The sequence below is a fragment of the Xenopus laevis genome, chromosome 2S, assembly GCF_017654675.1.
Source record: "Xenopus laevis strain J_2021 chromosome 2S, Xenopus_laevis_v10.1, whole genome shotgun sequence".
In the NCBI taxonomy this organism is placed as follows: domain Eukaryota; kingdom Metazoa; phylum Chordata; class Amphibia; order Anura; family Pipidae; genus Xenopus; species Xenopus laevis.
The window spans coordinates 148,838,470-148,857,427 of NC_054374.1; the positions used below are offsets into that span (position 1 = coordinate 148,838,470).

At 39.2% G+C, this 18,958-nt stretch overlaps 1 protein-coding gene across 1 annotated transcript in view; it reads left to right on the forward strand.

Annotated features, from left to right (window-relative positions):
* Positions 1-896: 896 nt before the first annotated feature.
* mipep.S (mitochondrial intermediate peptidase S homeolog) overlaps positions 897-18,958 on the forward strand; it is a 57,095-nt gene continuing 39,033 nt past the window's right edge. The window contains exons 1-10 of the mRNA XM_018248647.2: positions 897-1,160; positions 5,385-5,558; positions 7,433-7,521; positions 8,701-8,787; positions 10,727-10,790; positions 11,797-11,979; positions 12,327-12,483; positions 13,724-13,772; positions 17,262-17,352; positions 17,547-17,599. Coding sequence (XP_018104136.1) covers positions 996-1,160; positions 5,385-5,558; positions 7,433-7,521; positions 8,701-8,787; positions 10,727-10,790; positions 11,797-11,979; positions 12,327-12,483; positions 13,724-13,772; positions 17,262-17,352; positions 17,547-17,599 — 1,112 coding nt within the window. The 5' untranslated portion in view covers positions 897-995. The remainder of the gene's footprint in view (positions 1,161-5,384; positions 5,559-7,432; positions 7,522-8,700; positions 8,788-10,726; positions 10,791-11,796; positions 11,980-12,326; positions 12,484-13,723; positions 13,773-17,261; positions 17,353-17,546; positions 17,600-18,958) is intronic.

An 18,958-nucleotide genomic window follows, 5' to 3' on the forward strand; every position in this document is an offset into this window, starting at 1 on the left:
GGCCCGGTACGCTTGTCCCCCCTGTCCCCCCCTGATGGCGGCCCTGATAGGCACCATCTCTCCCTACTATACCTGCTATCCCACAGTCACACTCCCTTCCCAGAGACTATTATCCCACTGTTACTATAGGCACCATCTCTCCCTACTATACCTGCTATCCCACAGTCACACTCCCTTCCCAGAGACTATTATCCCACTGTTACTATAGGCACCATCTCTCCCTACTATACCTGCTATCCCACAGTCACACTCCCTTCCCAGAGACTATTATCCCACTGTTACTATAGGCACCATCTCTCCCTACTATACCTGCTATCCCACAGTCACACTCCCTTCCCAGAGACTATTATCCCACTGTTACTATAGGCACCATCTCTCCCTACTATACCTGCTATCCCACAGTCACACTCCCTTCCCAGAGACTATTATCCCACTGTTACTATAGGCACCATCTCTCCCTACTATACCTGCTATCCCACAGTCACACTCCCTTCCCAGAGACTATTATCCCACTGTTACTATAGGCACCATCTCTCCCTACTATACCTGCTATCCCACAGTCACACTCCCTTCCCAGAGACTATTATCCACTGTTACTATAGACACCATCTCTCCCTACTATACCTGCTATCCCACAGTCACACTCCCTTCCCAGAGATACAATGGTATTATCTTATCAGCTTCTGTCCCACAGATCCAACCCCATAATCTTTATTATACATGGTATCCTCCATTATGAGCAGAAACCAATTCATGTCAGAGAGCATGTTTGTAATTGAGCTTTAGAGAAGAAAAGCCCTATTTTTTCCCTCAAAAGCCCCGCCTTATGTGGGCGTGTCTCCTAATAATCACACCCAAAAGAAAACCCACGTGGTTAATCCCCACCAATTACAAGCCTAGAGTCTGTGACGTGCGCCGTCCGGTTCCTACAATCTCCATGTGCTATTTCCGGACAGCTGGTGCCGGTGTCATTGGGAAGTTCAGAGCTACAGACCATGCCTGTCAGGGTGCTGCTCTCTAGGCGGCTCCTCTTTCCACTCCGGTACCAGGCTGGACCCGTTGCCCCGTGGAGGGCTGTGAGTACCGGCTGGTTCCCTGTGGGGGCCGCATTCAATGTGAAGCAGCAGCAGCGGAGGCTTGATGTGTTCGGCAAGAACACGGTGAGACCTTCTCTCAGGGCTGAGGCAAAACCGTACTGCTGGGATATGTGCTTTTGGGGGGCAGGGCCTCGACAAAAAACAATGGCAGCCTGTTCTATCTGGCAGGGCATGCTGGGAAGTGTAGTTCAACAACAGCTTTAGAGGCACAATAATTTTTTTTCACTTTGTAAACGTTAATCCGCAGTATAATCTGCCTCCTGTGTTGCTTAGTAGCTATATGTAATTAGTTTAGTGTAGAGAATATTTCAGCTTTTTTTAGAAACTTGTTCATGTAAATTAAAGGGCATGTAAAGGCAAAAAAATAAAATCCAATTTTTACTTTCTCTAATGAAAAAGAAACCAATATACTTTAATTAAAAAATGTGTACTGTTTTTATAAGAAACCTGACTGTATGCAGTGAAATTCTCCCTTCATTTACTGCTGTGGATAGGAATTGTCAGACGGTCCCTAACTGCTGAGCAGGGAAACAATCATACTTATGAACAGCAGGGGGAGCCCCCGCCTTACTTCCCAGACATGCAGAACTCAAGCAGCTTTGTTTATGACGATCCCTAAGCAGCTCAGACCACACTGAGCATGTGCACAGTCTTAGTCTTGCAAAGATGTTTAACAAAGTTACAAGATGGTGACCCCATGTAGCCAACTTTGAAAGCATAAATTATTTGTTTTTTGATTAGGCTTGTGGTGCTGTAAGTTCATGTTTATATTTACTAAATACAGCATTTTTAGCCTTATTTTATTTTAGACTTTACATGCCCTTTAAAGACTGGAAGCTGGAGTTGCTGTCACCTGATAAAACATTACTGGCCACACTGCCTCTGTCCCCTCTAAATCTGCTGTTTAATGGATTGTACCTTTGCTGCTGCCCATGGGGAAGGGAGAGCCAAGTGGTTTTGAGTAGGGGGTCCTGATGTCCCCTCCTATGTGTGTCATTAAAAGCGCTATTATAGGCAGACGGGTCTGGCAGGGAAAATGCTGCTAAACCTATAGAGTGATGCTAGTAGGGGAGAGCAGTAGTGACAATATAAAGGGGACTAATAGGGGTGGCTCACCTTTTAATATGTTGATCAACAGCCAATTCATAGCAACTTATTTATTTTCTATTTTGTATAGTTTTTCAATTATTTTTCACCTTGCCTTCTTTCAAATGAGGGAGGGGGTCACTGACCCCATCAAAAATGCTCTGTAAGGCTAAAAATGTATTGTTATTGCTTCTTTTTATTACTCCTCTTCGTATTCAGTCCCCTCCTATTCATACTACAGTTTCCATTCAAATCAATGTATGGTTGCTAGGGGAATCTGGCCCCTAGCAGACTTCTATAATTGCAAACTGGGGAGCTACTGAATGAAAAGCTAAATAACTATAAAAAAAAACAAAAAAACACAAATAACTAGAAAATTAATACCAGTTGCAATTTTTTTCAGAATATCATTCTCTTCACACTAAAAGTTTATTCCCTTGTAAACCATTCCTTGATGTTTTCATTGAATGTCAGTAACTATGGAATTTTTTCGTACTTTATTTCAGTTGCCAAACTTGCTCTCTCAAGGTGTCCATTGGCGTGGACGCCAAACAAGCAGATCTTTCACCCGATATGCCCACCAAAGGCAGGGCGATCTTGAGCTAATTACAACAATGAGAATGGGCACTGCTGGGGCGACAAGGACAGCATTTACTGGCCTATGTGTTCCATGATCGTGGGCTCGCTATCGGGCCTATTTTTGGCCACATATTGGTTAATGGAGACCTGTTGGAAGGCCCCATACACAGGCAGATAAGCCACTGAATTGGTCTAAAGGACCTAAATCTGCAGCTACAATCTGCCGATGGTGGCCATCCACAGAGAGATCCGCTTGTTTGGTGATGCCACCAAACAAGCTTATCTCTCACCGATATGCCCACATTGAGGTGGGCGATATCGGGCTCGTCCGATCATGGGCCCTAGGGCACAACGATAGGATCATAGTTTAGGCAATATAGGCGGTTGGATCGTGGGACGGCATCATCAAGTATAGCGGCTGCGATCTGACGGGATTTTTTACTCTGCCCGATCAACATCTAGCCAACTTTCGGCCAGATGTCAATTGGGGAAGCCCGCTGGAGGGCCCCACACACGGGCCAATAATAAAAACAGTAGCCCTCTGTGCTTATATTCTTGTTTGTCACTAGGTGGATGCCCAAAGTGACACAGTGGTCTGGCCATGTATCAGTTTGCAAGAGAATTGATGGCATTAAAGGGAAGCATCTTGACTCCCCCCTAAACCCTATAAGAAACCTTAGTGGGCCTGAGATAAAAATGAATCCAATGATTGCTTTCATTACTCCACCTGCAGCTGGAAAGAAAAGCTAATTGCTTATTGGTTGCTGAGGGTTACTAAGGGTTACTGTCGAGGTGCATATTTGCCCAGTGTTTATAAATGAGCCCAACTTTAGTGTCTTTTATTACATAGCCCTATTAAAAGGGTTGTTTGCCTTTAAAGGGGTTGTTCACCTTCCAAACACTTTTTTCAATTCGGTTGTTTTTAGATTGTTCCTCAGAAATAAAGACTTTTTTTCCAATTACTTTCCATTATTTCTTTTTTTATTGTTTTTCCAAAATCGAAGTTTAAAGTTGAACGTTCGTGTCTCTGGTGGCTGACCGCTCAGTCATTCAGGCGCAGACTTTAAACTGTTAAAATTTTGCAACATTTAGTTGATACATTACTCAGCAGCATCTCTGGAGTATTTGCAACTATTGTATCAATTCAAACAGCTGCCTGTAATGAAACTCAGGGAATCTGCTCAGCAGGGACAAAGATAAGAGATATCAACTAAATGTATCGATTTAGAACAGTTTACAGGGTCGGCGACCCCTCCCAGGGCTGCTTCAGAAGGTGAAAAATGTCACTAAAATATTAGAAAAACAGTCACACATAGCAAATAGAAAGTCATTGGAAAAAGTCATTACTTCTGGTGATCTATCTGAAAACAACTAGTTTTTTGAAGGTGAACCACCCCTTTAAATTAACTTTTAGTATAATGTAGAGAGTGATATTCTGACACAGTTTGCAACTGGATTTCATTTTTTATTATTTCTGGTTTTTGAGTTGTTTGGCTTTTTATTCAGCAGCTCTTTTTCTGTTTCAGCCATCTGGTTGCTAGGGTCCAAATGACCCGAACAACCATGCATTGATTTGAATGAAAAACTTGAATATGAATAGGAGAGGCTTGAATAGAAAGATGAGTAATAAAAAGCAGACAAATACCTCTGCACTCAACCCATTAACAATATTTGTAAGACTACTTTAAACTACTAATGCCTTATCCTTTAAACAAACAGGGATTGTTTGTCCATATATTGCAATATAATTAAGCTGGCCAGCATAAATTTATGGCAATATATGGACAAACAATCCCTGTTTTTTTCAAGGGTAAGGCATTTTCTAAAGGGATACAGTCATGGGAAAGCCTGTTTTTTTTGTTTTTTTTTCCCCAAAACAAATCAGTTATTAGTGCTGCTCCGGCAGAATTCTACACTGAAATCCTTTTCTCAAAAGAGCAAACATTTTTTTTTATACATATTTTGAAATCTGTCATGGGGCTTGACATATTGTCAGTTTCCCAGCTGCCCCCAGTCATGTGACATGTGCTCTGATAAACTTCAGTTGCTCTTTACTGCAAGTTGTAGTGACATCACCCCTCCCCCCCCCTCAGCAGCCTAACAACAGAACAATGGGAAGGTAACCAGATAGCAGCTCCCTAACACAAGATGACAGCTACTTGGTAGATATAAGAAAAGCACTCAATAGTAAAATCCAGGTCCCACTGTGACACATGCAGTTGAATTGAGTAGAAGAAACAACAGCCTGCGAGAAAGCAGTTCCATCCTAAAGTGCTGGCTCTTTCTGAAAGCACATGACCAGACAAAATGACCTGAGATGCACCTACACACCAATATTACAACAACAAAAAAAACACACTTGCTGGTTCAGGAATGAAATTTTATATTGTAGATTGAATTATTTGCTAAACACTGTAATTTAGAAATAGAAACTACATCATAAAAATCATGACAGAATCCCTTTAAAGATAATTTTTCCTATGCGCGTAAGGATGGTGCAACCTGCCCTTCAGTTGTTGCTCCCTATGCCATGCATTTCATTTCTCATGCTTGACGCCATTGTGACAGTATAAATATCTTATGTAACGCTTATTTAGCGATACTTTCTTCTATTTCCTGTAGGGTCTGTTTGGAGTCCCAGAGCTGAGTTCCCCAGAGGGATTCCGGATAGTTCAGGACAATGCTCTTCGGAACACAGAGTCTCTGGTGGAGAAGGTGTGCTCCATTCCGCCCAGTGCAGAGACAGTCAGGATATTTGACCAGCTTTCCGATGAGCTCTGCAAGGTTGCAGACTTGGTGAGAATAAAATGATTGTTTTATTTTCTTGATTCTATGCGGAAAGTACCGAAATAAAATGCAGCAATGCTTCTAGATTGTGATATGTACCTTCTGTACAGTCAAGGCCTTCTGACCTAAATCTTCTGGGGAAAACATCATATTTTGAATGTAGTAATGCTTAAAGGACCAGTAACATAAACATTTTTTTTTTTAAAAAAAATTAGTTTCTTTTTAACGAAAAAAACAAAACACCAAGACAATTTTAACTTTTAAATCACAAAGCTTTTATTAAGAAATTACTTACCGATTCTCTGCATGCGCTCCTCTTCAGAAACGGCGACAGGGTGACGATCCATCGTGCGGCGCTCGATTTCTCCTCCCTGGCTATCTCCTATAGAAGGCAGGGAGGAGAAATCGAGTGCCACACAATGGATCGTCGCCCTATCAGCGTTTCTGAAGAGGAGCGCATGCACAGAATCGGTAAATAATTTCTTACTAAAAGCTTTGCAATTTAAAAGTTAAAACTGTCTTGGTGTTTTTTTTTTTCGTTAAAAAGAAACTAATTTAAAAAAAAAAAAATTAGTTACTGGACCTTTAAAGGGACTCTTAGCCAGGTCCAGTAACATAAGCCCTGCTTTACTGTAGTCGGAGTAATGTAGTGATATTGTGTTGACAGTTGATTATAAAGTTGAGTAAACTTTTAGTATGATGTAGTGAGTGATATCCCTAGACAATTTGTAATTGCTTTTTATTTCTTATTATTTGCATTATTTGGCTTTTTATTCAGCAGCTCTCCATTTTGCAATTCCAGCAATCTGGTTACAAGTAGGGATGCACCGAATCCACTATTTTGGATTCGGCCGAAACCCCTAATCCTTCGCGAAAGATTCGGCCGAATACCAAATCCGAATCCTAATTAGCATATGCAAATTAGGGGTGGGAAGGGGAAAACATTTTTTGCTTCCTTGTTTTATGACAAAAAGTTACACAATTTCCCTCCCCGTCCCTAATTTGCATATGCAAATTAGGATTTGGATTTGGTCAAATCCGAATCCTGCTGGAAAAGGCCGAATCCCGAACCGAATCCTGGATTCGTTACATTTCTAGTTGCAAGGGTCCAAATTACCTTAGCAACCACACACTGATTTGAATAACACTGGAATATGAATAAGAGAGGGCCTGAATAGAAAGAGGAGGAGAAAGGGGAGCAGGAATAACTCTACATTTGTAGCATTAGAGAGCATTTGTTTTTTGGATGGCGTCAGTGACCCCCATTTGAAATCTGCGATGAGTCGTAAGAAAAAGGCACAAAAAAAAAAAATACTACTGGCCTTCATTATTTATTAAAAAATAAATAATGAAGGCTAATTGATAAGTTGCTGAGAATTTGACATTCTATAACATACTAAAAGTTAACTTAAAGGTGAACCACCCCAATATATAGTGACTTTCTATGGCAACCTACAGCAGCCCCTCTGGCATTTGCCAGAACCCACAGATCGGGGCCTGTACACATACACATTTGAAGTTTATGTAAATATAAACCCACGGCCTGTTCATGTGATGCCAAGTGAGTGTGCAATGAGTTTAGCTTGCCCGCCATTTATGAATAGGCATCATTTGCATTCATATTCCCGGGTAGATATTTCTTACCGGTGGGCATAGGGGTTTCCATTGATTTGCAGTGGGCACAATTATTCTATTTCTGTCCTGCAAAATATTTCATTGAGGAAAAAGTGGCCAATTTCACTATTTGCTCCTAACTCTTTGCCCATGTTATTAAAGCAGGCTTTTCATTGTGTAGGGTAAAATTATTTATTCTATTTAAAGAGGTCTTTTGGTGGAAAAAAAATTATTTTCTGTTGATTTGCTGCTTTTCCCTTTCTGTGCAGGCTGATTTTGTCAAAATCGCCCATCCTGACTCTTCCTACAGGGAAGCTGCTGAGGAGACCTGCAGGAACATAGGTACCATGGTGGAGAAGTATGTTTGTGCCATTGCCGTGCTGTTTTGCATCACATTTGTACATGTCTATTCATAGCCTAATGCTACCATTTTACTGCAAATAGGTGTTACTTCTGTTATTGCAGAGGGTTAATTAACTCATTTTTTGAGTGTTGCTTTGTACATTGTATTATTTCCTTGTTGCTCTGGCACCCACGTATAAGGGTAGGACTACACGGACGTTTTCGGTGCGATCCGGCGCAATGCAGCAAAATGCCGGCTTCAAATCGCATGCAACGGAAATAAGGTAAGAGATAGAAATGTTGGATGAAGTCGCATCATTGATCCGACGTGACACGACTGTCGGATGCAGGCGCAGCGTGTAGCATCCGACAGTCGTGTTGCATCAGATCAATGCTGCGACTTCGTCCGACAATGCATTCACTTAACCTTATTTCCGTTGCATGCGATTTGACGCTGGCGTTTTGTCGCAGCACATCGGATCGCGCTGAAAACATCTGTGTAGTCCTACCCTAAAGTTGGCCATAGACGTAACAATTAAGATCTTTGCTAGAAAAGATCTTTCCAGGAAAGATTGTTCGTTTCAACATGCACGTGTAGAGCTGAATAATCAGATATACAGATAGAAACAATAGAATTCTACCTGTATCTGACAATTCGGAACTAACAATGGCCGATGTTCTGGTGCCTTCAAAGCCGCCTGATCAAACTTTTCCATCTGAGTCGATCAACAAGCCAACGGCTCATCTCTCACCATACACGCACCAAATATTGTACGAATTTAGTTTTGTACGATATTATCGGTGCGTCTATGGCCACCTTAAGTCACAGTGGAGTTCCATGACCTGAATTTAAAAAAAAAATGGTGTAAAATCAGGCAAAAGTATTATGCATAATATATAGGTGGGACCACAAAACATGTAAAATGAGGGAAAACATAAAATCAGGTGATGTAAAATGTGGTTTCTACTGTATATATTTTAATTTTCCTTACAAATTACTAATCACATTTTTGTGTTGACATTTCTAGGCTGAATACAAATATTCACCCTGTATTAAATAAATATATACTTTGCAAATAAGAGCAATTCGTCTTTGCTGCTAACAAGGGATTTGTTATATAATGTTGATATATGTAAATATTGTTTCATTGTTCCATTTTTCCTGCAAATCACAGTTTTGTGTTGACCTTTCTAGGCTGAATACAAATACAGATCTGTGCCAAAGTTTAAGGTCTCTTCTGGGAAATCAGCAAGTTATGGATTCATTGGACCCTGAAACGAGGTACTTTAATATCCTACAATCATTTGCTAGCCAAAACATTGCAGCTTGTGCTACATGCTACATATACCTACCTTACAACTGTCCTGTTTTTCGTGGGACAGTCCCGATTTTGACAGCTCAACCTGCAATCCTGGATATGTACTGAAATGTCCCGATTTTCTCTTTGAACTCCTGCACTGAACAGCCAGAAAAAGATACAAAGTTTCTAACTTAATTGGCTTTTGGCAGAGAGTCCAGAATAGATACTTAGATACTTTTGTAACTGCTTAAGATAAAGAGGTCTCTTGTGAGAACTGAGAGTTGCAGCTTAAAGGGCAATTCACCTTCAATAGCAAAACTGTAATAACACATAAAAAACACAGAAATGTGGACACCCTGGTTGAGAGTTAACGTTGGCTGATACAATCATTTGGTCTCTGTGCAAACAACTTGATTTAGTAGGGGCTTATTCAGACCTGTGGAGAGAGGACTGCAGCAAAACAATAAATTATTTTTGTTTGTAGTGAGGGTGTTCTCATTTTTTGGGGAATGCTGCTTTACACATTTATTTCTAGGTAAGTCCAAGCAGGCATTTTTCTGATTTTCAGCAATTGGCTGTGAAATGGGTTAATTGGTAAAATAGCCATTTATTTGCACTTAGAAAAAGCTACTGATTTAATAGTCCCATAAAAAATGTATGCATTCATCAATACAAATGAACCCTTTTTTGTTATTTATATAAAAAATAACTATTTCTAATTGCAGCTTCCATCATGTACAGTGGAGCCAACTCTGTACAAATGAAATAAAAATATCTATAGGGAGGCAACACTTATGGTGCATGTGGAATCATAGAACTGCATTGAATGTACTTTAAAGTGTCTGCCGGTCTGAGAATCATTTAACAACCAAACCCGTGTGCCAAACATTAGGATTGTCTGATACTTCAACATAGTTGCATTTATTTAGCTACAGGCCAGTAAATGAGGTACCATATAACCCTTAATCATAAATCCGCATTCCTTTAATGTCTGTAATGCCAGCGCCACCCTGTGGTGATATTTTATTCATTTATTTTACACTTATTCTACATATACCTATTGAGATGATTATGAATATTTAGAAACCAGAAAGAAAAAAAGATACCCCGTATATATTCCCTAATTGAGGTTTAGATGTAAATTCCCAATCAATTCACCAATATCATTACATATGTAGACACCACATTTAATTAATTTAATTATTCTAATAAGAGGTATTATTGTTCCTTCATGAACTTAATGAATAAAGTGCTTAGTGCGTTATAATTAAATATTTGATTAATAATTAAATCATATCTAGAAGAAATTCATAGCTAATATAAATTAAATAAATAGCAGTGATTCTTAGAGAATTTTTTTTACTGCTATTTATTTAATTTATATTAGCTATGAATTTAGCTATGAATTTCTTCTAGATTTGATTTAATTATTAATCAAATAATTAAAACGCTCTAAGTACTTTAATCATTAAGTTCATGATGGAACAATAATACCTCTTATAAGAATAATTAAATTAAATGTGGTGTCTACATATGTAATGATATTGGTGAATTGATTGGGAATTAATTAATTGGTCTATCTGAAAATATTAATTGAGATTTACATCTAAAACTCAATTAGGGAATATACGGGGTATCTTTTTTTTCTTTCTGGTTTCTATATACTTCTATACACTGACCTAGTCAGACCCCGCTATAGGTCCTAATCCACAAGCTATATTACAGGTTCTTTCTTTTTTCAATTAATCCTTACCGATTATGAATATTTGCCATGGTACTTGTTGGGTAATGATATCATGGGATATTGATTCACATGGTACATATACAGAAGATACTATTAGAATTTCTCTTTTATATAATGTGTATGATGCATTATGCAGTGTACTTTTGAAGCCTAATTAACTTCTGTGTCATTTTCAGGCGTGTGGCTGAACTGTTTTTGATTGATTTTGAGATAAGCGGAATTCATCTGGACGAGGAAAAGGTACATAGATTTGATGTAGCACATTGCTGTTAATTAGTACAGTGATTTTAAAAAGTTATATGAGAGAAATGCCAAAATCAATTTGTATATTGCCAAAGGTAATTAGCTGCTTTTAAATATAGATAGATATATATAGATTTATATATAGGTAGATAGATAGATATATCCGTTTAGAGAATACCGGCACTCTCGAAAAAGAGATGAATAAGTGCCTGGGTGCAATCCTCAAATATGCGTATCAATGTAGTCCTTAAAAGGAGCACTCACAGGTCTTAAGAACAGTAGAAAAAATCTTTAATGTGGGCACCAAAAAAAAAAAAGATTTTTCGGAACACCAGCCTTTCTCAAAGTGAAACAACACTACAAATATCCAGTTAATATACAGGATGTGACAGGGAAGGGGCGTGATGTGCAGGGATGGTGTGACGGGTAATTAGTTTAAACGCAAAATTCAAATCAACCAATCATAGACTATTAATAGGGTGCTTTGTTAAACCAGAAATTCAAATCCACCAATCACAAACACATATGTGTTATTCATAATGGGCGTTGGTTTGGGCAGTCTCTCTCTCTTAAAAGCCGCATACTGGCGGGGGAGAATCTAGCCCTCAGACTGAAACCAAGCTTCAAGAGACACTGACTACAAGTAATGCTACTATGCAGAAAAGTAAAAGACTTTTATTTATTTTATTATTTTTTTTTACTATGACCAGAGGTAAACAAGTTAGGGACCACTGTGTGGGATTTACCTTGAAGTGGTATGGTGGCTTATAAGTTTGTAAACACATGCACTTGCATTTATACTGAATTACTTGTGAGACAGGAGACTAGGGAATGTGAATTGATTCATTGGCCAATTCAGTAGCACTTCCATTATACTTAAATACACTATAACTTAGCCATTTGAGTGCTCCCTTAACCCCCCTTTTTTTATATTAGAATGTAAAAGCCTGCAGGAAAATGGATAACTAAATTATTTTGTTTGTTTTTCTTTGGTGAAATACAGAGAAAGAAAGCTGTAAACCTGAATGTGCTGATATCGGACCTAAGTAGTGAATTCCTGCTAGGAGCTCATTTACCCAATCGCATTGACAAGCAGGCCTTGCCTGAGCACATTCACTCCCAGTTTCCCTGGGATGGAAGATATATACAAGTCAGTGGTTTACTTGCAGATTCGACTGACGATCTGGTAAGCGTTACGGGGTGGTTTCGATTTTTTGTTATCAGCAAATCTGTAACCAATAATCCGTGGGAAACCTGGGGTTAGTCTGGCTCAAAAATGTTTGGGGTTTAATATTGTAGAACACACCATCACAGGGGCATATATTCATTATCTGGGAGTGAGGTTCTTACTATTACACAAGCACATGCAATTAGACGAAAAGCACAAGGACTAAAGCAAAAAGAAAGGAATAGAATGCTAAAAAAACTACCGTATGTCAATTACTAGTTAATGGCAATTGTCTTCATAAAGATCTTTTATTTATGCCTTCGGTAAGTTCAACAATAATTTGATCAAAAACTGTCCACTGTTAGGTACGAGAAGCTGCCTACAAGATTTTCCTTTATCCCAATGCCAACCAGCTGGAGTGCTTGGAGGAACTGCTTGCAAGCAGAAATACCCTGGCACAGCTTGTGGGGTACCCCACATTTGCACACAGGGCGTTACTAGGGACCATGGCAAAAACTCCAGGTAAAAATTTTGAAATCCCCTTTTTTTATTGCTGTACGTCAGAGGTTCTTAAAACTTAAAGTTTAAAACCAACACAATGGGTGTTCTAGTTCCAGTTCTAGTAATGGACCAGGGATACAAACAAACACATATTTTCAGGAAATGCGTCATGGTTGTCCACAAAAAAAAAAAAGAAAAATTGCCAGTGCACGGTTTGCCTTTAAAAATAATTACTACAAAAAAATGAGGTGTTAGTATCATCTTTGGCCAAAATATGTAAGCTCACGTGCCACGTCAAGGCCACTCATTGTACGCTATACATAATGACTATGGCTAAAAATGCCATATTTTATATACTGAACTTATTGCTCCAGCCTAAAGTTTCAGCTTGTCAATAGCAGCAATGATCCAGGACTTCAAACTTGTCACAGGGGGTCACCATCTTGGAAAGTGTCTGTGACACTCACATGCTCAGTGGGCTCTGAGCAGCTGTTGAGAAGCTAAGCTTAGTGGTTGTCACTAATTATCCAGCAGAAAATGAGGTTGGTCTGTAATATAAGCTGATGCGGAGAGCTACTGGGGCATCTTTGGAGACACAGATCATCCCTGCTAAAGGGCTGTTGTTGCCTTGGGCGGGTACAGAAACCCAAAACATAATGTACAATATTTCTACCTATTTCTTTAGTTAAGCTGTAGTTCTCCTTTAAAGGGGTTACAAGGCAAGTCTGGGCAGATCTTATTCTGCTTCATTTTTAATGTAGATGAACTCATAACTGATGAGCCCTGCAGCGTTTGCCTTTTAGAGGTGTCCTGTGTTTAAAGGGATGGTCTGGCAATTTAAGCTGCAACCAGATATCTGTACATCTGTCTACAGTTTACAAGCTGATCAGTAATTCATTTACACTTTAACTACATGAAGCATTTCAGATGATACCCTGAGCTTATATTCTTTACAGCAGTTCAATATCTGTTGAGCAGTGTCGCCACAAAAAAGTTAAAATCACTTTGAACCTTACAAAATGGATCATTATAGGGCTGTCGGTGCAATAAGTCCAATAGATAAAATAAAGCATTTCTTGCCTCATCTCAAATTTAAAAATCCCACTATGAGTGGTTCAGGCCCTAATTGGATTAGAATGTTAAATCTGAAGAAAGGATATTTTTAATAAGAGCTTTTACATACTCAGAAATGTTGCAAATAGTATATTGAATTTTTTTATTTATTTGCGGAATACATTTTTCCGGCTTTATTTCGTTTCAGAGACAGTACAGATGTTTCTTCAAAAATTGTCGGACAAATTACACGATCGGTGAGTTGTTTTACTTTATTGTATTATTCTAACAAGCATTTAAAAAGCTTCAACAAATCCTGCAGTACTGTGCAGTAGAAGGGTGTATAACGGAAACATACATACAAATACTGACATATATAGGGACACTTTGGGGACATCTTGATGTATTTCTGTCATCCTTTCCTGTGGATTGCAAAATCACAAAGCATTTATAATAACCTTGCAGAAACTGCAGAAGATGAAGGGAGGTGGTAATTCACTGCAGGGTACCAAGTTTTTAGGCACCACTTACCTGCTACTTCAGCCTGGTGTTTCTTTGTTTATTAATCATAGTTATATGGATTCTCATAGTGTATAAAAACCTGGTGTTGCATTGGCTACACTGACCCCCATACAGTATTAAATCCCAGTGCTGCATTGCGCATTAATCATTGCTATACTGAACCCCACAACATTAAATTCTGCTGTTTCATTGGCTACACTGAGCCCCATACAGTATGAGATCCAAGTGCTGCATTGCTCGTTAATCATTGCTATAATGAACCACAGACAGCATGAAATCCTGATGTTTTATTGGCTATTCTGTACCCCAATACAGTATGAAATCCTTGTGCATTAAAGGGGTTGTTCACCTAAATTTAAACTTTTATTATGACATAGAGAGTGATATTCTGAGACAATTTGCAATCGGTTTCATTTTTTATTACTTGTAGTTCTTCAGTTATTTAGCAGAAATTACCCTAGCAACAATGCACTGATTTGAATGAGAAACTGCAATATGAATAGGAAGATGGCTGAATAGAGAGTTGAGTAATAAAAAGTAGCAATAACAATAAATTTGTAGCCTAAAGCTGGTCATAGACACAAAGATAAAGTCGCACGAAAATTAATTTCTTACGACTTTTGGGCCGTGTGTCTGTCGTCCTGACATTTTTCATATCATGTCGGCCGTTTAGTCGATCAGACAGGTTATAAGATTTCTATCGGATAACGATAATTTTCCTGCCTGTATTGTCCATATCAATGGGTGACTGTCATTACTATTGGTCAGACTTTCACATAATTGCTGTCTCTACTACTTTATTTAATCTGAAAGTTTAGTTGCAGGTCGGAAGATTGCGATTGTTCGTCGTATACAAGGCAAAAACTGCATGCAGAACTCAAGCAGCTTTGTTTATGATGATCCCTAAGCAGCCCAGACCACTCTGAGCATGTGCACAGTCTTAGTCTTGCAAAGATGTTTAACAAAGTTACAAGATGGTGACCCCCTGTAGCCAACTTTGAAAGCATAAATTATTTGTTTGATTAGGCTTGTGGTGCAGTGAGTTCATGTTTATATTTAGTATACAAAATACAGCATTTCTACAAACAAAAAGACGCACGTCAAATTTCGCTACACGTCAAAAAAATTTTGACGCCCATAGACTTTAATGGCCATCGGCGACATTTCACCGGGGTTGAATTTTTGGCGAAACGGGTCAAATTCGCCCATCCCTATGAGTGAATGAAATATATGAAATAATCGGTTCAATCTACAAAAAGGCTGTGGGAAGTTAGCCTTTTTGTAGATTGAACCGTGGTATAGTTATTTCTTGTTATTTCTTCTTCTTCTCTTTTTTCTCTTTCTCTTTTGAGATTGTACTTTAAGTGTGGGGGTGTGTTGCTCTAACTATTACAGTTTTATATAGTTTTTGCTCATAATCATTATTAATCGTTCATTTACATATTGGACTGTTTTTTCAGTTTCTGACAACACACTTCCACACTATTACGATCTCTTCCAATACTGCGTTATGCCATGCCATACTATATTATACAACAGCACGTACTAGCAATTATTGTATACCTAGGGTCCTTACTTTTCAAATAATATCTTTAAATGATTACAAGTTTCTAAAAGTTCAGAATATTTTCTATTCGTAAGGTCCGTGTATTCACATTTATTAATTTATAAACTTATTTGTTATGGGCGATAGTAGTGACTGTTTTTAAGTACTCTTTTAAGTACTTTTTTATGTAGCGTTTAACTATATAATTCAACTATATGATTACATCACTTCTATATTATTACTAGGGATGCACCGAATCCAGGATTCGGTTCGGGATTCGGCCAGGATTCGGCCTTTTTCAGCAGGATTCGGATTCGGCCGAATCCTTCTGCCTGGCCGAACCGAATCCGAACCCTAATTTGCATATGCAAATTAGGGGTGGGAGGGAAATCACTTGACTTTTTGTCAGAAAACGAGGAAGTAAAAAATGTTTTCCCCTTCCCACCCCTAATTTGCATATGCAAATTAGGGTTCGGATTCGGTTCGGTATTCGGCCGAATCTTTCACAAAGGATTCGGGGGTTCGGCCGAATCCAAAATAGTGGATTCGGTGCATCCCTAATTATTACCTATGTTATTCAACATCAGTTCCCTAATTGAACAGTAGGGGGGAAGCTACATATATGGGTATTTGGCAGAAGGCGCATTGGCTTCTTGAGGAAGTGACCAGTTTTGAGTCACGAAACGCGTCAAGCGATGCTCTCACCCTGCCTGCAACCTATTTTTGTGTGCACTATGTTTTTAATGCAACATCCTTGAATAAAATTTGTATTTTTACCATTTTTGCTTACGGATCCCATGTCTATGGCAGTCTGTGTGCCTTTTCGCTTTGTTTTATGGTTCGGGATTCGGCCTTTTCAGCAGGATTCGGCCGAATCCTTCTTCCCGGCCGAACTGGATCCGAATCCTAATTTGCATATGCAAATTAGGGGTGGGGGGGGAAATTGCATGACTTTCTGTCACAAAACAAGGTCGTCTAAGATGTTTGTCCCTTCCCACCCCATTCGGTTCGGTATTCGGCTGAATCTTTCATTAAGGATTCGGGGGTCCAAATTAGTGGATTCGGTGCATCCCTACTTTAAAGTGGGTGAAACCAGAAAGTATTGGAACGTGAGGGTTTTTATAACAATGGGTGTGGCTTATGGTTGTGGGAGGGGCTTGTTTTAGCAGTCCACGCTACACTCACCACACAGAGCATCCTTCCACTTTTTTCACTCCAATTCAAGCACTGCCCAAATTACCTGCAATCTCAGCTCCCTGACAAGGACCAAAATACTGTTTGGACTGTTTTTTTGGTATGCCTGAAATGCACCCACGCATTTACAAACCTGCAACGTCCCCCCACCCCCGGACCTTGTAAAAATTGTCCTGCTCAAAACCGGTCCATGTGCAAAAAAGTTTGGGAACCGCTGTGCTATTTGACTCCAGAGAGCTTCCACCATCTCTGACGATGCTCATATCATCATACATGACCTTCAACTCTCTGTTGCAATAGGAACTAGTGCCTTATTTTCGTCATTACGGGCAACTTTTTGGCCCCCAAATAGTTCTCAAAACATTTTTTATGTCAATGGAATGGAGTGCAGGTCATTGGGATCGCAGGACAGTGTCCTATGGCTTGAAGAACATATGATCTCCTGGAAGATATGATCAATTTTCCTGACCATTTTCGGCTTTAGTCTAATGCAATTGGATTATGACCTTCGTACTGAATGGCATGGTAGAAACTTCACTGCCTATGAAACAAGCTGGCACGGTCAGACAGATATCGCAAGTTTCTGTGACTGTGCCTGTGTCCCAATGAAGTAAGTTTCCTATTTAAACGAATACGGGAAGTGCATTTTGACTGCTTCATGTGAGTTGGTGTGCCATAGACCTAAGGTTGCATAACAGAACAGCAATACCTGATGTCTGCAGAGAGATTGCCATGTTGCATATTAAACCTTTCATTTTGTATATTGCAGAATCTGATGCCATGGGATCATCCTTACTACAGTGGTGTATTACGCGCAGAGAGGTAAGTCAGTGTTTCTTTCTGCGACTTAATGCACAGGTTGGTGTCTTGCAGCCATAGGATTGATTCCAGTCTGGATACGATCTGCAGGGAGTTTATACAGTATGTTCTCCCTGTGTGTATCTTGGTTTCCTCCCATTTTCCAAAAACATACAGGCAGGTCTTGGTTTCTGATAAAATTGATCATAGTGTGTTGGACAGGGACTGGTGGGGATGATGAATAATCTCAGTAAAGTGCTGTGGAATAAGCATTTGCTGATACATTTAGGATGTTTGGAAAAACATAGCATTACACTTTTGTACATTTAGATCCATGAGAATGCTTTATTGGCATGTATAAGCTCTTGGGTCTTATGTTTGGCATGCACAATGCCATATATGTGATGCATGTCCAATTACATGAGTGCCAGTGTTCATTTAAAGGAGAACTAAACCCTAAAAATGAATATGGTTAAAATACCATATTTTACATACTGAACTTATTGCACCAGCCTAAAGTTTCAGCTTGTCAATAGCAACAATGATCCAGGACTTCAAACTTGTCACAAGGGGTCACCATCTTGGAAAGTGTCTGTGACACTCACATGCTCAGTGGGCTCTGAGCAGCTGTTGAGAAGCTAAGCTTAGGGCTCGTCACTAATTATCAAGCAGAAAATGAGGTTGGTCTGTAATATAAGCTGATGCTACAGGGCTGATTATTAAATTCTGATGCTTATTACACTGGTTTCTGTGCTGCCATGTAGTTATTATCTGTATTAATTACTAATCAGCCTTATATTGTGACATTTCTATTCTATTTGTACTGTATATTGTGAGTGGGTCCCTAAGTTCAGTAAGTGACAGCAGCACAGAGCATGTGCAGAGAATCAGCAGAAAAGAAGATGGGGAGCTACTGGGGCATCTTTGGAGACACAGATCTTTACTGCTAAAGGGCTGTGGTTGCCTTGGGCTGGTACAGAAGCCCAACACATAATGTATAACATTTCTAGCCAGTTTCTTTAGTTAAGCTTTAGTTTAATGCACCAGCACATATGGGGTGGTTCCTAAGTCTGCTTGATAATGTTTGTTTCATTACAAGGGATGTCTTGCATGATGCATTTTATTAAGATCTGAAAACTATGTGCAATGTCTGCTTAAAAAGATTATTGTTGAAAACTAGATACATTTTGGAAAAACAATAACAAATAAAAGATGGAAAGCAATTGGAGAAAACGTTTTTATTTCTGGTGAACAATCTGAAAACATCTCAACTGAAAAAAGTGTTTGGAAGCTGAACAACACACATTTTCCTGGCATTGCTTGCAGCAACCTCTGGGTCTGGCTCTCTCAAACCTCTGTATTAAATGTTCTGCTAACTAATTT